This window comes from Neopsephotus bourkii, unplaced genomic scaffold (assembly GCF_033783945.1).
Source record: "Neopsephotus bourkii isolate Nb327-2 ecotype Australia unplaced genomic scaffold, CSIRO-AGI_Nbou_v1 NB_1441, whole genome shotgun sequence".
Taxonomy (NCBI): Eukaryota; Metazoa; Chordata; class Aves; order Psittaciformes; family Psittacidae; genus Neopsephotus; species Neopsephotus bourkii.
The window spans coordinates 209766-228781 of record NW_026901918.1 but is presented as its reverse complement, the minus strand read 5'-3'; the positions used below and the strand labels follow the sequence as shown (position 1 = coordinate 228781).

The window sequence follows — 19016 nt, the reverse complement described above, 5'->3', positions numbered from 1 at the left end:
CTTATTGACAGTCTGTGCTGATAGTATGACATGTAAGTTTCAAATATTGAGCATTTCTCTCCCTACCAGTTTTTAATGATGGTTTGTGAGTTGGTGTTGTTCTGTCAGCTTGCGGTCTTGCAAGTCTACCTTTTTTCTTAACATTGTATGGTGCTATATTTGTAATAGATAAAAAAGAGATGGAGCTATCCAATATCTTTATTGCATCTAAAATCACTATAATGACAGATACATTTTTTCTGGCTTACTGGCCAAGACTGACAGTGAAAGTTTTGACACCTAAAATTACTTTATGGAATTTTCTCCTTTTCAAGCAGTGGAGTAACACATAATGCTGCTAGGAAAAGGTACAGGAAGTAGGAAGAATAAAAGCAAAATGGGATACCCTTACTGAAATATAGACAAAAAAGTGGGAAAAGGAACATAAGTTAAAAATTAGATAACACTGCAGAGAGTTGGTGATGGCACTTGACCTAGGGTACACCTGCATTACAGTGAGGGATATTGGATTAAAAATGACAAAAAGAACTGTTATCTGTTCAGAAAAGCATGATGGATTTACTCATATAAGAAACAATGTGCTAAGTTATTAGTGCAAAATCAGAAAGAACTGAGAATAATAATTCAACAGGAATACACAGTTTTTTCCTTAAAGTTCTTCACAGCAGTGGGGTTTGATTCTTTTTAATCCAAGAGGAAAAGATTCTATTTGGCTGTAGTGACTTGTTTGTCATCTGATCAAAAATCAGTTATGGAGTAAAAAACTTCATATTGATAAAAACTTTTCAGTATTTTAAGTTGTGGTACAGAAACCTTAGGGTTAAAGCTTGGAATTAATAATAAATGTCAAAGTGGAATTTTGCAGATTACAGAAAATATACTTATTTCTTTCATAGAAGCAAGTTTAGTGCTTAAGTGACAGATCTGGTTTGTGTTTATAAATTCCAAAATACATGAAGGACTTTCAATTTAAAATTTGCTTAGTTATAGAGGTTTTGCTGGTAGGTAGTGTCTATGGTTGGTAATTGTTCTCTGGTAAAGCACATTGGAGATTAAAGAACATGGTGGTTTTTCCCAGACATAAACCCAAGAGTGAATCACACAGAAATATTATTGAAACATTTGCAAATCAGCAAATGCTATTGTTTCTTTCCAACTCTGTCTTGAAAAGTTTAAAAAAATTAAGAGATAGAGGTCTGGGAAGGAGGGAAGAGAGAAAAAGATGTTTCTGTATGCATTTATCTGAGCTTCCAAAGTTTTTTCCTATGTGAATTCCGCTAAATGACTGAAGAAATAGAAATAACTATTTTAAAATTGAACATGTGGCATTAACCCAAAATCACCACTCAGAACACAGCCAAGTGTGCCTAAGAATGGGCTCCTACACGTAGTGTTTCATCCTGAATTATGATCACCAGAAAAAGCAAAGTGCAAGTTACTTGGGAAAAGGTTCGATTTTTTTTTTCTTTTCTTTTTTTCACTCCAGTGTCTCATCTTCGATTTATCTTCCTTGTGGTCAGTAAATCTTGCTATCCCTTTATAAACTTATGCAACATAGGGGAGGTCAAGCAGAAGCAGGCGAATAGGGGTGAACTTGCCTTGCTGACCATTGGTAAAAAATGAGATGTGACATACCTCTGCTGAAATTTGACATATCCTTATCATGCATTCATCCATTCACACTGGATCAAGCAAATCAACAGAAAAGTCAGGCACTGAGTCTGTACCATACCCTCAGGGGTGAGAAGACACTCTGGGGAGTGATCTACAATGGCAATTTAAGATGCTGCCACCTTGGCCACCCATTTCCATTTCTCCCTCCAGTCTGCAGATGAAGAGTATTTCATTGGCGTGTGCTGGGAGTAGCAGAATATGTCTGCCCAAGCCTTAGTTGTTCCAATTTGAAAGACAGTGTGTTACCAGGGATATAGCACTGTCTTCACCATTACTCTAACTGGGGTGTCTGGGAATGAGCACACAACTCATGTAGAATCAGTAGTACTGCCTGTACAGCAGGAACCTTAATTCAACAAACTTTTTTTTTCCCAGGTGAAATGGAAATTCCAGAAGCAAATGACCCCTTAGGTCATGTGGATGGACTTGAGAGACCAATTCCAACACCTAAAGGTAAAATCAATTCTAATCAATTGTAGGTACTTTTTGGGGGGGGGCTCCCCCCCCCCCCCCCCAACTATAAGCATACTTTAGAAAGGATCAGCAAAATGGTGTTACTATATATATGTTCACCCGATTTACCTGTAAATACAAGTCTATAAGAAAGGCAAAATTTGTGACTTCATACTTCTGATTCTAACTAAGTAGGGATAACAAGGTTACAGGAGTCTATAAAAGTTACATTTTTAAGCATGTTCATTACTCCCACACTGGTGGATTGGATGTTTGACCCTAGCAGAGGGCTATTGTCACCTGTGTTTGACCCAAAAGAGGGTTATTATGACCTTCCTAGCATATTTTCTGTTACATTGGTACCATGGAAATGATTTAATTCTGTATAGTGTCATACTTGGCATCTGTAGGTAAATGTTAAGCACTGATATCTCTAAATATCTTTGGTCTGATATAATAAAATCTCGCCAATGGAAACACAGAAATACTTACTTTTTAAGTAGCTCTGAGTGTTAGAGATTTAATATATTTTTTTTTAAACAGGCGGCAATGGTAGAATTTCTAGTAACTTGTTAGCATAAAATTTTATGATACTTTATCACTTAAACTATAGGTCCAAATGTTTTCTTGGATCTGAAAATGCACATATTTGCTGCATGTTGTGAGTCCAATTACAATCCGGTACAACTTCCTAAATCAGGACACTTTCAGTGTTTTAACCGAAGAAACATGTTTTCTCACTTGTAGTACAGATTTTTTTATTTTGTGTGGATGCACTACTATAGTAAAGACAACACTTATGCTTAGAAAAAAGGTCAATTTTGTTAGCATAAAGAGCTCAGCCTTTTTACCTTATGATTAGCATTCTCAGCAAGATGAACACTTGTTAAAGCCTATGAAGCTCTGAGGTGCTGGTCAGATGCTCTTTCTTGAAGCTTCTGCTTCAGAGAATGTAAGTTTGAGACTGCCTTGGAATATAATCTCTGTTCTCATAGATACCTAATATCATATTACTAAGTGCTTCATTTGAATGTCATTTAGGCTACTTACCTTGACTATGCTTACTATAAGGTATTTTTTCAGAATTTTCCATTAATTTATTTCCTTTATTAAATAAAAGAAGATGTATTCATGTTTGTGCATCTCTGTGGTGGTACTAATCATCAGTGGCACTTCATAGACTTGGTGTACTCCTCAACCCTTTCCACTTCCTGAAGCTCCCAAATTATTTTGGAGGATTAAACTTTGATCTCCTTTATGAGAATATATTTCAGTAACAGTCATTCCTGTCAGCAGTACTGTATATTACAGTTGGTTTATTCACTCCACACTCACATACCCACTAATTTTGATGGGAAAAGGTCCATATTTAATCTTTAACTGCATCTGACAAGCTTGTTTACTCGGCAAGTTCGTCCCACTTTACTCTTCTGTTATGTTTGAAATTTTAAAGGTACAGATTTACAAAAAAATGTTTTTTTTTCATATGACATTACTTGGTTAAATTCTTGCTGAGGAAGGAGTTACAGTTATTTCCTTTTTTGCAGGGCCACAGGCAATACCTGTCTAAGGAAGTAATTAATCACATCTCAAACATTTCTACATCATAAAGATTTTTCTATTTCCTTCAGAAAAAAGAAGAGACCCTTGTTCTCATATGACTGAATGGTACTGAATCAGTTGTTAGTTCCCAAGATGCCTGGTCAGGAAATGGGTCTCATTTTGCTCCCCTTTTTTTTATTTGTGGTTACAAAATTCTCCAGAATAAGCAACAATCTCTTGGCTGAAATTTTTTGCTTCTTTGGTTGGAATGTTAGCTTGTGTGTTCCTGTATCATAGTGAGGTAGCACTTTTTGTTTAAAAAAAAAAATCATTGGACAGTTCTGCTTCAGAGTTTGTGTATACTATTAAGACCATTAGAAAGAGTTCTTCAGCTTCTTTCACCACATCAACCTTTTTTCCTTCCTTGAGAAATGTTAGGTTACTCTGTTTTGTTTGTAGCCTTTTTTTTTTTTCCTGATTGTAGAATAGACTCCAAATAGGCCTGAAAATAGTAGTAAATGGGCTTTACTAATGCCCAAAGTTAAAGCCACTTCAGAAGTACTAAGTGTATTGGTCGCTTTCTGCTCTAAATCCTCCAGAAGTCCTGAAAATCAGTTCTGTCTCCAAAGTAGTAACCATGTTAAACATTATTATTAATAATGCACACTTTAAAAAAGTTGCAAGTCTCTTCCTGCAAGTGAAGGTAGCCTTCTGATAGTTCATGCCATAGGACCATGATTTGGCTAGGGCTTTGAGGAGAATTTATCTTCCCCTGTTTCCTTTAAGTGAGCATCTGAATCACCAGAAGAACAAAGCCTCTCAGCAATGTCTCACAGAAAAGCAGAGCAGAACACTGAGCATTTGCTATAGAAGAATTTAGGGCTGCTTTGGAATAGAAACAAAGGATTTGAAGTCAAACCTGCTCACAGTCCAGTGAGTCTTTTCAGAGATGATCCTTTCCGTAATCTTGATTTCACTCATAGAACCACAGAATCATAGAATGTTTAGGGTTGGGAAGGACCTTAAGATCATCTAGTTCCAATCTCCCTGCCATGGACAGGGACACCTCATGTTAGACCATGTCATCCAAGGCTCTGTCCAACCTGGTCTTGAACACTAATGGGATCCAGGGATGGAGCATTTACCACTTCTTTGGGCAACCTGTGGCAGTGCCTCACCACCCCCAGAGCATACCAGTGGAGCATCTCTTTGGTATCTTTCTGTTTTACAAGTACACAAACAAACTCTTCCTGGTTCCTAAAAAGTCTCTTTCCCCTGTTAAAGAGGCAGAACAGTGTCAGCCCCATGCTCCAACTCTGAAAACTTGCTGCCTGGGGGATCTTGTTCTGCTCCCTGCCCACCTTCCCACACTCCAGCTTTTCCTGTTGCTGATGCTGGGGAAGGAGAAATTCTCTCTCTTTCACTGCAGAGAAGGTTGACCAGGACAAGACCAACAGGGAGCTTTCCTTTCTGGAGCCCAGAAGAGAAAAAGAACATACCTGTTAATCACAAACAAATGCAAGAGGTGTGGCAGAAGCTGAAAACAAGTTTTTCTTTGGTGATGAGCACTGTTGGTGCATCATCATAGAGAGGCTCACTGCTCTCAGTCTTGTACTCTTTAAACAGGTCTGGTAAAAGTATTGAAGGGTAAAATAAAAACTCCTCACGCATAGATGAGCTGCCAGTAAAATTGTACTGGCAGTAAAATAAATCTTACTTACAGTAAAATAGATAATGCCTGATCATGGGAATGTTGGACCCATGCACCCTAAGAACTGCACAACTAAGGAGAACCTGCAATAGCTGAGATGTTGAGTGAGTTCAGTTGCTCCAGGCACCTGACCTTAACTGTAGTTGGTCTGGGAACTTACTCTGGTTCAAGAGGTATCTACGTAAATCCAGCTTGTGACTGGACATTGGCTGCTTTTATTTGGTGTAAAGTAACCTGTCAGGAATAATGTGCATGTTTTCTAAAAGTGATGGCCTTTAATTTACAGTATTGGTGCTTCACGTTACCTGTTGTAGTCAGAGTTTGAGTAGCTGCTGTACTCGTCACTAGGGTTGATGTAGCTGCTGTATTTGAAGTTGGAGTAGCTGTGTTGTCTATTGCTGTCATCAGATCCAGAGACATTTTTTCCCCTTTGAAGGTGCTGAATAGGGTTGAACAGGGCTCTGTAAGTGTAGGCCAAGCCCCAGCATGTTGCCATGATTCAGCCCTCTCTGGTATGATCAGGATGACAACACACCTCGTTTAAGGCAGGTCTCAAGGGTACCTAAAGGCCATTCAAAACCCTCAGAACTCTCAAAAGATGCTGTAAATAGTCTGGTGGGGCCACTGGGAATGCAATGGAATGTCTTCTTCATAGGTTGACCACCTGAGAAGGACAAAAAAAAATGTGTAATTGGTGCAGCCCACTTACTCCATGTAGCATCAGTTGCATGATGTGTAGTGGAGACCCTGCCTTTGAACATCCAGTCCAACATGGGCAGCCAGGGTGCCATGAGGAGCTGTGCTTCAATGCCAATCACTTCTGAAGAAGCTCAAACTCCTTCATAGGCTGCCAGTATCTCTTTCTCAGTTGGTGTATAGCTGGCCTCAGATCCTCTGTATCCTCAGCTCCAAAAGCTGAGGGGTCGACCTTGAGTCTCCCCTGGAGCTTTCTGCCAGAGGCTTCAGGTAGGACCATTCTCTGCAGCTTCAGTGTAGAGTACCACATCCTAACTGCACTTTTGTGCCCCCAAAAGATCTGCTCCTAAATGAGCAGTAGCCTAGAACAGGTGGTACATGCCTCTTCACAGTCTCTTCTGGGAGTCAGAAAACAAGAAAACAAAACCATTCCACCTGGTAGAACTGAAAAATAAGTTCATTTCTCTTAATAAGAGAGCTTAAATGCACTGATTTTGGTGTGGAGGACAATGTGCACATTGTGACAGTATTTCGATGCTAATTCCTCTTCACTCCTGCATTGGCTCTAATTTGTTCTGAAGTACATTTGAAATGCATGTGATTCAAATCACTTTATTTTACATGCCTCTGGCTGCATTTTGGTCACTGAGGTCACAAATGGCATAGAAGATGGCACGGAAATAATGGGATTAAAGTGGGCTCTAAAAGTATCAGTTGGTCTGGAAATACTATGTGACAGCATATAACAGCAGAGTTTCCTTAATTGCTCATGTGTACTTTGTAAATAAAGCAGAGGGGTAAAGAATTGGAAAGACTGTTTTGTATTTAGGAAAATGGACAGTGTTCAGTTCTTTTATAAGCCCAGATCACTCCCTAACTTTTTGATACTCTGTATAGATTACCTGACAATTCTTTATACTTATTACTGTATTCATAACACAGTAAATTTGGGAACAGTGTTGTCTTCTTCAGGCCATTCCTTGTTAATAAGCAGTCATTCCATAAGCTAAAGTATGCCTCCTACGTGAAAAAGTAGGTCTTATTCCAGGAAATTACTAAGTTGTTTCTGATGTGAATATCAGTACATTAATTGCTAAAAATGTTTTCCCCCAAATTTTTTTATATTGGATATAAGTTTACATTAGTCTTAAAACACCATCCCAGAAGGTTGCCATAGTTGTGATGAGAGAGGCCATGTTCTTTTATTTATATCTAACAAAATGAACAAAGTTGCTTGAAGAAAAAAATTAGAAAGGGTAGGGAGGGAGAAAAAAAGAAAAAGCAAGGGACTGAGAGCAAACAAAAAAATCCCACATATTTTTTTAAACAAATCACAATACACATATTTTTAATGGTTTTTAACACTGGAATATTTTATGCCATGAATCTGCAGTTACGCAGACAAAAATATTTGTCTTTTTTTTTTAACAGCTGATTTTAAATTTTAAATCTAAAGCCAACGCTGATGTAAGTTGTGATGTGTTCTGTAATATCAAACAGATGCGTTGATGGCTTTTTCAACTGTTGGATAAAGTTATTTAAATTGCATATATGTCTTATCAGGAAATCTGTATTCCAAAACAGTGATAAGATACATATGTAGTTATTACTACTTGTTCTAAAAAGATTGGTGTATCTTCAGCTATCTAGCAATTTATGATTCAAAATTTCCTTTCTTTTTCTCAGAAACTGGACATTCAGTGTTTGTTTTCCCCTCACAATGCAGAAAAAAAAAAAGGGAATAAACTGTTTCACAAAAACAGAATCTCATATCCTCATTATTTCAGGAGCACAGACAGATGTGAAACTCAGTATAGTATCACACATACTTACTTTATGTGAATTTGAGAAATCACTTAAAAAACCCTTGGTTTAGATTTCCCATTTGAAAAAAAACAAAGTTTATAATTTTCCCATATCATAAGACTTCAATGTTCATAAGTGACATGGAGGCCATCACACAGCTGGTTTGGTAATTATGAATGTATACTTATTTTAAAAACTGTATCAGGAAAAAGGAGCAACAACAACAACAAAAAATGAATAGAAATAAAAAATCCAGTTGAGAACAGCTAAGCCAAAATTAACTTGATCTAAAGTAACTAAAGTGGTTTAAAATATTTAATAGAATGAACTTCAAAATGACAGCTAAGATCTTAAAATAACATAAACCGAGCAATTATTTTATATTGTGTTCACGCCAAGAATAGCACATATGGTTTGAGCCAATAGCTTGGACATCTAAGTGCCAGAATAATACAAATAAAACTAAAAAAAAAAAATAAAATGCGTATGAGTTTCAGTGATAGTTGCACCTTTTATGTTTTTAGCTTATCATCTATTCTTGTGTATATCTTTACAATGATTTGACATATAAGGGAAAAGTTTATTTTTATATTCTTGCCAAAACATGCACAATAGACCTGTCATCTTTATTTTGATTTGTTGTGGGATTCTGTTTGATATACCAAATTATTTAATTTAAAAATATGAAGTACTGGCAACCTAAGAAAGGCATTTCAAAATATGAAAGAGTTTTGCCAAAATTCATGTCAGTCATTTCCCTAAGCTACTTTATTCATAGGGTATACAAAGTATGATAAGACAATATATAGATTAAGTTGCATTATCTTGTCATAGCTTCTTGACAGAACAGTTTTTACTCTGTTCAAGCAAAATAGATATTAATATTGGTTGTACACTGTGTTAGAAACCATAATAAAAGGAAAATTTAATTTAGACTGGTTTTGCCTACAGCAAATGAAGAAATATCCACCAGATAGCTTTTCTCTTTGAAGTACTTCAAGCCAAACCAGAGATGACTGAAAGCAAAGGAAGCATTTTCCTTCATTTCAATGACCCTTGGAAACAAGCCAGAGTATAGAAAATAGTATATAACAATTGCATTTGTGTAACACAGAAAATTGTTGGCCATTATAGTTAGATTTTTTTTAAATTGTCTATTTGATATCAATATCCCAAATTAAACATGTATTATATGACATTATATTTTTATGCATATAGATTTTTATTATACGACATTTACAAGTTTGTTTATTATATGATATATACAAGTTTGGTAATGCTATTTGTACATAGCAAGTCCAAAATATTTGATAGATAGTATTTAGTCTTTGTTTTAAAACAGATGAAAAAAACAGTTCAAGTTTTAAAAAATTCCAGCTGACTGATGCTTAACACAAAATATAAAACGCAAGTTAAATACAAGTTCTAGTGCCTTCACATTCAGTTTTTTTTACATAGTGATCCAAATGAATATTTATTAAGAGAGAGAAAGAACTACATTGGAAGAAATTTGCTTTGCACATTGTTGAGGTTCCAGTTTATCCTGGGAAACAGTTTATTTTTCCCTAAACCGTTGCATCAAACTGTCATCCACACAGTGGTTGTGGTGTGACGTACATCACAAAAAGTAACTGCTGATTATCACCACAAAAATTAAATAAGGAGAACATTCTTAAGCACATGGTTGGTTGAATTTTCCACTTGCTTTGAAAGGTTTGGAATTACGGGTTATCTAAAGTGGACAGTAAATAACAGAGCAGCATAACATGTCTGCCTACTCTGCCATACAATTACTTCAAATTCAGTAAGTGTATAAACATCAGACTTTGGCATAATTTCTCACAGAGGAAATGAAACTAGCAAACAGAGAGTGTGTGCTTTAGCGTATGGACAGTGGCAGTGGACAGGCAGTGAGTTGCCCAATGCTCCTGAGCTGCTCTGCGTAACTTTGAAGAAAACAGAAGTGCTTTGAAGTTCAATAGGTTAAGATATTACTTACTTGATTTTTAATAACAGGGTAATATAAAACACTGCAGAAAATGCCTGTAATATTGGCAGGAGAAATAGTGAACTAAAGCCACTTCTGACCTGCAGGAAATGGATTCAGTTACACTAACTTCAGGGAAAGTGTATCTAATTACACTGGGCCTGAAATCATCCAGAAAGCTTTGGCATTGCTTATGGTGGTAATAGTTTTGTTGTAGCAATTAATAGGATCTAATTCATAAATTCATACGAAATATTTTGGATTGCTTAAAAGCTACGAAACAAATTGCTTTCTACAGTAAGTCTGATTACTTGCCAAACCGGAAAGACTTAACATGGATTTAATCTTGAGTTAATAATGTTATGTTGGTGCTAATAAGTAAATTTAGTATCTGTTTTCATCCAAATTTATATTAATGTAATATCCATGATTAACCTGAAGTGAAAACTCAACCCAATTCTTTTTATATGAGGAAAAGTGAAGTACTGGTAAGTGTTGAACAAGCTGTAAGTTGACCAATAGCACAAAATGATCAGTGGCACAGGAGCAATGTAGGCCTTTCATATACTTCTGCATTAAGAACAAAAAGTGAATCAAAGAAGCAGAAAAGCCATGCTCCCTGGCTGCCAACTTACAGCACTTGAATTGGCCCCACCTTTAAAGAAGACATCTTCTTTCCCTCATTCACTTCATAGGAATCAGGAACATCTCTTAGTCAGATGATTTTACCTCTGAGCTAGCGCCATTCTGGAAGTGGGCCAACTTCTTCTCCAAAAAAAGACCTTCAAATTGTCTCTTTTGCCTCCCTTGTGTGAACACATTCAGGCTGCCCCTACGATAGCTAAATTATAGACCCATAGAACCACAGGACTTCTCACATTGGAAGGGACCTCAAAAGATCCTCTGTTCTAACATTTTTTGGGGAGCCTAGGCAAGATCATCTAGGACCCTGTTCAATCACATCTTGAAAACTTCCAACAGTGGGGACTCCACCACACGTTTGGAAGATTGTTTTTTCAGTGAGTGATTGTTCTTATTGCACTAAGTTTCTTTCTTCTATTGAAATGAAACCTCTCCTGATGAAACTTACATACACTGCCACTCCATCCTCCATCCTCTCCATCCTCTTTGTAGAGACCTTTTAAGTACAAGAAAACTGTGACAAGGTTACCCTCAAGTCTTCTTTTCTCCAGGTCTTTCATCACAGGGCAGGTTCTCCAGCCTTTTGGTGGTCTTCATTGCCCCCCTTTGGTCACTCTTCAGTCTTTCTGGTTTTAATTTTGGGGACCAGAACTGGACACAATAATCTTGGTGTGGCCTGACAAGCACTAAGTAGATCAGGATGATCATGTATGTCTCTATGTCTGCTAGCAATGCCCCATGGGCACAGCCCAGGATCTGATTAGCCTTTGCTGCCACAGCAGCAGTTTGCTGACTCATGTTGACCTGCTTGTTCACCAGGATCCTCAGAACCCTTTCGGCAAGCTTGCTCCTCAACCTAGCCCGCATGGAGCTATTTAGCCTGGCCCAGGTGCAGGACTTCAGATATATCTGTGCTAAAATCCATGTTAAACTCCATGAAGATCCATGAAGGATCCTTTTTCAGCCTGCTGAGGTCACTTTCTAAGATGTTCTGTCCCCATCATCACCCAGTTTAGTCTCATCAACAAACCTGCTGACAGTGCTTTCAGTCTCATCTTCCAAGTCATTTGTGAAGGTGCTGAACAGTGTGGGGCCCAGTATGAATCCCTGGAGGACTCCATGTGTGACATGGTGTCAGCCTGAGTAAAACCTGTTGATCACCACTCTCTGAGTGTGGCCTGTGAGTCAATTTCCTACCCATCTTGTATCTTGCCAGAACTATTCCTTGAGTTGGTACTTCCATGGCCCCACGTTACAGCTCCACTCCTCTTTGACACAATAGCTCATCACCAATTACCATGACATGATGTCCTTCAACTTCCTCAGTGCCCTAGTTGTTTTGCTAATATTAGAATAATTTGTTCTGCTAGAATTAAAAGAATTTTTCAGCTTTTCCAAGTTTCTACCTCTTGTCATAAATTGAGTCTTCTGACTCAAGTGGTATTACTGGGTATGACAACTCTTTTTTGAAAATAATTCAAATAAATGCAAACTTACTTCCTCACTGAAGTCACTCTGCGTTGATGGTGCTGATGAGAATAAACTACATACAGATTCTGAAAAAGTAGCAAGATTAGCAGTGGTACTCCCTAGATAATGAGCTAAGAGTGAAATAGTCAAGGAAATTCCTTTCCTAACTTCTGGTAGCATTAATCATCCTTTCTTTTTTACTGCTAGAAGTGCTTATATATGCAAAATTTTGGCTTAAGTAATATTTTAATCAATTGCTTCTATTCCGTATACTAAAAAGGTAATTTGTTCTTTATCTGTTCCTTGTCAGAATGTCATCCTAGTAATTCTAATTCATCAGCTATGAAGTGTAACTGGAAACCACAGCAAATGATGCTGTTGTGGCATGACACTGTAGAAAGCATTCTTGTATTTTTGCTCTCTTTTTTTATCAGGTGTTTGAAAAGGAATTTTTTGTGTTCTATCAGAATGTTTTAAATTCTGCTAAAGATTTGTGAGATAACTGTAGAGAAAACTAATGTGAAATTACATACAGAATAATTTATTATTTTGTAAGAAAAAAAATGAAAAAATAATTTACATGTAAGTTTGCAGTGTCATGTAGAGGTTATATATATATTTAGGTTTACTTCATTTTCTATTTAGTGACACACTAAATTCACTAAATTGCCTACATTGTATTTTTGTGTTACTCCTTATAGCAGGATTTCTTTTCAAAGGCCAGTGGTAGAGTACAACATCCTTACCAGTTTTCCAGAAAGATCTGGCTTTGCAATTTCATCATATTCTGATGGTCATGTGAAATGTAAATCAAAGCAGAGCACCAGTTTTCTGCAGGTATTTCAGCAATCAGTCTGTGAATGTTGACCATTGCATTACTGGTGTTAGATTCCTGCACAGTAATACACTATTTCCTCAGAACTGCAAAATAATCTGATAGGAAATGGCACATATGAACATCCATCAAAGTGATTTGATATTTGGATCCAGCTGACATAAAAATATAATATAATATGAAGTATTCTTGATGCTGTATGTATAAATAGTATAAATTGATCAAAACAAATGTAAGAGGAGCATGACAGCTAGATACTTTTCTTGCTTGTTTTGACAATCTCATTATTATTTCAGTGGAATTACATGCTTTCATGCTTTCAGCGTGTGATGTGTCAGTTGCAGGACTCCTAACACCAAATCAAATTTAAAAACAATAACCTACAGAAGATTTGACTGCCAAGTTTTTACAGTGTTCTTCAATCAATTATTTGTTTTCTTTATCACTTGAGTTCACCAATCTAGTGCTCTTAGTTTACCCATTTATATAACTAAACCCATGAAACTTGATTACTCAGTATCCCCACAGGCGTTTCTTTGTCCAATTTAGTACTATTTTAGGACTTCATGTAAAAAAAAATAGCAACCTATAATCAATTTGAAAGTGCTTTCTCTATCATAGGTTTCTTCTGTGCAATTGAGATACCCTTTCTTTAAATTCAGCTGGTCTAGTGAAAGGCGGTCCTGGTCTAGGGGGCTTGGAACCAGATGATCTTTAAGGTCCCTTCAACCCAAACCATTCTGTGATTCTATGAACGTGACACTTGCCATCTTTAAAATTCAATTGAGATATAAACATATCCAAATTAGGTTCATGTTAAGATTTTTCTGTCAGATGATTATCTGGCAATCAATACTTAAAAGTAACTTTATCAGTTTTATTTACTTTTAGGACAAATATATGACCTAAGAAGATGAAGTGGTAAAGTTATAATGTTATTCTAATATGGTTGCATTGGGATTACTCTTTTAAGCAATAATGATGTAGCTTTCTGATACAGTACTGTTTTCCAAGAGATGTAAAAAATAACCAGAAAAGGGCATTATTGCTTCAGAATAGGTATTCACAAAGGGAGTTATGATTATAATAGTATTAATTTATGCTTGACCTTCTAATCTGCAGACAGAGATGAAGTCAATTAAGAAAGAAAAATTGGAGTGTGATGCTATACTGTCTCTAAGACAGTGATTTCCATTTTTTGGAGTACATACTTGAAAGAAAACTGAAACTGTTTCCAAGAACCTCTCTTAAAAATGTGCCTTTGGGCAGTCTTGTCTTGCAACTCAAGTGAAGTTTGATTTTTTCTGACCTTTTACGCTTTAGGTTACTTCCTGACCTTTTTGGAACCAGTAAACAATATCACTGTAGTCCAGGGGCAAACAGCAATTCTCCACTGCAAGGTAGCAGGAAATCCATCTCCGAATGTCAGATGGCTGAAAAACGATGCTCCAGTGGTGCAGGAGCCAAGACGGATCATCATCAGAAAAACAGATTATGGTTCACGTCTGAGAATCCAAGATCTGGATACCACAGACACAGGATACTACCAGTGTGTGGCTTCGAATGGGATGAAGACAATAACTGCAACAGGAGTGTTGTTTGTAAGGCTCGGTGAGTTCCTACTTTTATAATTACTCAGTCAGCTTTATAGGCTATTAGTTTTCACAATAGCATAAGGAGAAATGAATATGATGTTTCAAGAAGAATTCTCAACACGAAAGGAAATAAATAAATCCACTGACTGGGGCCTCTCCCCCAGTGCAAAACTTCTTGGTTGAACTTGATACCCACTTATTGGTAATAAAAGAAAATAAATACAGATGGAAAGGTCTGTAAATACATAGTGAAGAAAAAATTTTAAAGGTGTGCCAGGATAAAGTACAAAAACATAACATTTCATTGCCTGGACTGCTGAACTCAGTCTGTAACAGAAAAAGTGAAGAGAAAAGTAAGAAGCCATTTTCTACATGATGTACTGGGCCCATCCTTGTGAAATATCACATCTGTACTGCTATGTGAAGCCTGGCCTCAAATTCTGCCCTTTGACAGCTGAAGGTACACCACTCCTTTCAAGAAGTACTTATATTGCATTTTGAAGACTTAATCATCCAGCCTGAAAAGCAAGGTTTTATTTAGTTTGCTTCTGAAGCAATGAGGAAAATAATTCTAGAGATACTTTCTTAAAATTTCTTTTTGATTTTTGTGATGAAAATAGGGAACTCCACAGTCTACTTTGTAGTGATTCATTAAGTGCTGGGTATTGGACCTTGTTCCTGCTGTAACAAAGGTTAAGAGCATGCCCTTGTCATACCATAAACTCTGATAGCAAGGCTCAGGTGGGGCTTATTAGGAGGTGAGTGGTGCGTTAAGATAACACACTGTCTTTTTAGCAGCCTGTTTTTTTTATGGTGGGAGTTATTTTCTAACAAAAATTAAGTTCACTTAAGTGGCTGCTTGAGCAGATAGAAGATTCACGTCATTTTTATTTGTGGCTTTGAAAATGGCAATATATAATTATGTGCAGGAACGCAGAGGGTTTTGTTTGAATCTTAAGGTAAACCTTCCTTAAAGAGATGGTTTCCTTTAGACTGCTGTTGACTTTTTTTATGTTGTTGTCCTTGAGCCAAAGTTGCCAGCAATGTTTTTCTGTTTTATGTTTACAGGTCCAACAAACAGTCCAAATCACAATCTTCAGTAAGTACTTTTTTAGAAAATTACTTAATGCAGTTGCACAATTTTGTTCTGTAAGTATTTAGTTCATAAACTCAGTGAACACTGCCTGCAAACACAGTGTGATTGCTAAAAATACCTAATTTTCTTGAAAAGTCACAGAATGGATGAAGCTTTTTCAAATAGGGATAACATTGTATTATGGTGGGGTTTGGTTAGATCAAATTTTGAGGAACTTCTGCTTGCTTATTTTATATTTTGGACAAGCGAAATACCACAAAGTCATGATGTTTGAACAGTAATTATTTACAGGGCAAGTATGGGCTGGAAGAGTGGTTAAAAATGAATGGGTAAAGTGCTTATGTTGCTGCAGCTGTAAATTAACCCCTATTATATTATTATAACTTGAAAAATCAAATAAAACAAGACTAGAATGTCTTTCAATAGCTAGGTAAATCCTCTGTTTGCTATTGTCATTTGACTTTGGTAGTGATTCAGTGATATTTGTTATCTGCCTGGGCTCACTTGCTAATGCAAACGTAAGGATGAAAAGAGAGCAGTTATGTTTCATCGTTGTTGCTTTATGTGTTAGCTTTGATTTAAATACTTTGTATTGTATGATTTCTTGAAACAGATTCTGCAGTTGACTGATCAATGGAGTAAAGAACACAGTCTGAGGTCTTTTGATGTGTTAATGGCATAAAGTTAGTGTTGGTGATGGACTAATTAAAAATAAGAGTAAAAACAAATTTGTAAAGACATGTGGATGCTTTTCAGAAGTACATTATTGATGAGTGTTTGTGATTCAGTGTTCCAGACCAGGCTGAACGGAGCCTTGGGTGACATGGTTTAGTGTGAGTTGTCCCTGCCCATGGCAGAGGAGTTGGTAATAGATGATCTTAAGTTCTATTCCAACCCAAACCATTCTGTGATCTCTGAACTCCCAACACCTTGAGTGGAAGCACTTAAATAACTGCAGTGGCCTGACCACTAATCCACCCATCTTGCACGTACCTCAGTCAGTCATATTACGTATATAAAAGTACTAGCACATGGTACACATTCTTGTATTTTATATATGCAGAAAGTGAAAAGATTTTAAAGGATTTTAACATTATAGAGATTTAATAAGTTTTCTTATTTTTGTTATAATTGATTGCTAAATACTGAAGATTAGAAACAGCTGTTCATGACATAGTACAAAAAAAATATATATATATTTTTGTAACCACCAAAATCTTAGCTCAGATCTTACAGCACTTTGGAAGAGTGTTAGGCACCTGATCTACAAAAGAGAAAAATAGCAAGATACCAGGAAGCTGCCTGATCTTTTATGAGATAAGAAGGAAAAGACTTTTTACAAGAGACAGCAAATGGAAATATACATAATGAAGTACTGAACAGCTCAGAGAACAGTTCTCAAATGCAACTGAATATCTAGTAAGCTCTGAGTACGATGTGAAAAACTGGGAACCAAATTTTACATTTACTTACTTTTTTTTTAATTGAGTAAAAAGATAATCTGATTTCTTTTGGTTTCCCTAGCATTTTTTCTCCTGTGCTTAACATCAACCTATTAATATTTCAGAAATATCACATAGATTTTAAAAAAATCCAACTGATAAAGTGGAAAAAAATGTACCATGTGACACATATTTCTTAATTAAATGCCTCCCCCCCCCCAAGTGACAGTGAATTAAAGTTCCTGAGCCATCTTTCTTTCTGATTTTGCCTAGGTTTTTACTTGTCTATTCAACCTTTGTTGGTTTTGAACTATAAGTTAAAAGAAAGAAAGAACAACTAAAAAATCCTGTCATTTGGATTATGACACCTCTGTTATCAGTCTTGTACCAATGGTGTTGGTGGTAGACCTGGAAGCAGTAGTGTACCATCACTGTTTTGGACCTGCCATTAAAAGGTGAAGAGTACACTGCTGGCAGGTTTATTTTTTTATTTATTCTCCCCCCCCCTTCCCATATTCAACAGATTAAAGGGAAAGTTGAAACTCAAGAAAAACAAGCTCAGGTCAAAGGTCGAGCGCGAAGTCGTGTGGGATTTATCACATGAGGTCCAGGAGCTTCCAGGGATTACAGATCTTTGCCTTATTGCATGCCTGATCCTGTTTCTTTTTTTTTTTTTATCTTTCCTACATAATAACGTCTTCATCTTTCCAATGTTCCCATCCTTCCTTTTGATACTGCCTTTCTTTTCTTTCTCTTCTTATGCTCACAATTGCCCCCATGTTTATCTGTTCCATGCCCACTCCCTAGTCCTTCAACTAAAATAATTTGGCAGTATTATTTTTTTACTTTTCAGAAACTGATCGTGATTTTTTTTACCTGAATATTTTGGTAACATTATGCAGGTCAATTTGTAAGCCAGGGAAGACAAAAAAACCGAAAGAAATACCTAAGTGCTTGGAAGAAGTCCACATGGAACAAAAGTTTATTTTTGCTGGCTGCACAGTACTGTTTTGCGTTGAGCCACCTGAGAGCTGTTTCTCCTGGCATTGACACTTCCAAAAAGACACGCTTCAGCAGAAGTGCTGAAACTTAAAACCATTGTAACTTGGTTTAAAACTATATCTGAATGAATTTTTAAGGGATAAAAAACATTACCTATGTAGACACCATTTAGCAAGGTATTTTTATGCAGTCCACGTGTTCTGCTGTGGATTTCTAGAAATCGTCTACAATTAAAGATTGTCAGAGATAAGACGCACGTTATGCAGTCAGACTTGCCAGTGCAAAAACGGGCCTTGACCTTCAAGTAGTGAAGTTCAGGCATTTCCACAAAAATCTGAAAGTAAAAATTTTCAGCCAAATACTTTGTCTTAATCTGGTGTAGATTCTTTTGAGAGGATGAAGAGGTCTTTATTTTCTGTGAAGGTCTGTACCTGTAAAAATGTGTACATATTTTTCTGTAGAAATGGGGATATGCAATCCATCCTAATTATTAATCAGAAGTATAAAAATATTGAATGAATTAATAGCTAGTACAAATTTATTTATAAAAAAAAGATAAAATCAAAATACAGTCACAAAACTAGTATCTGACCAGCCTTTGCAGTCCAGAAACTGTGCTATTAGAAGACTTTCTTACTAGAGAACAAGCCAGCTGGTTAAATAATTTCCCTCACTGCACAATGGTATTACCTTTTATTTCATTATTTTTATTAGCTTTTTACCTCCTAAAGAGAAACATGCTGTCTGTTCAGGAAGGTATGAGTGAGTGGAAACAAAATAAATGGCAGGGGGATTGGAACTAGATGATCTTAAGGTCCTTTCCAACCCTAACTATTCTGTGATTCTATAAATAAGTAGCAAATAACAGAGAATATTTTTTAGCATGATTTAAAATTAAGCAGCAGGTGTTTATCTCTTGGAGTGAAGCATAGGCGGGCAGAAACAGTTGTCTTCCTCTCTAGAGGTGTTCCTCCTACAATATAATGTTATGTTAATAGGCTGTGTGTTCTTGTAGTCTAATGTATATTTATTTTGAACAAGTAGATTGAATTTTACCCATGGGGC

At 36.5% G+C, this 19016-nt stretch overlaps 1 protein-coding gene across 1 annotated transcript in view; it reads left to right on the top strand.

Annotated features, from left to right (window-relative positions):
* ROR2 (receptor tyrosine kinase like orphan receptor 2) overlaps positions 1–19016 on the top strand; it is a 154224-nt gene that overhangs the window by 103951 nt on the left and 31257 nt on the right. The window contains exons 2-4 of the mRNA XM_061368682.1: positions 2050–2127; positions 14140–14427; positions 15480–15510. Coding sequence (XP_061224666.1) covers positions 2050–2127; positions 14140–14427; positions 15480–15510 — 397 coding nt within the window. The remainder of the gene's footprint in view (positions 1–2049; positions 2128–14139; positions 14428–15479; positions 15511–19016) is intronic.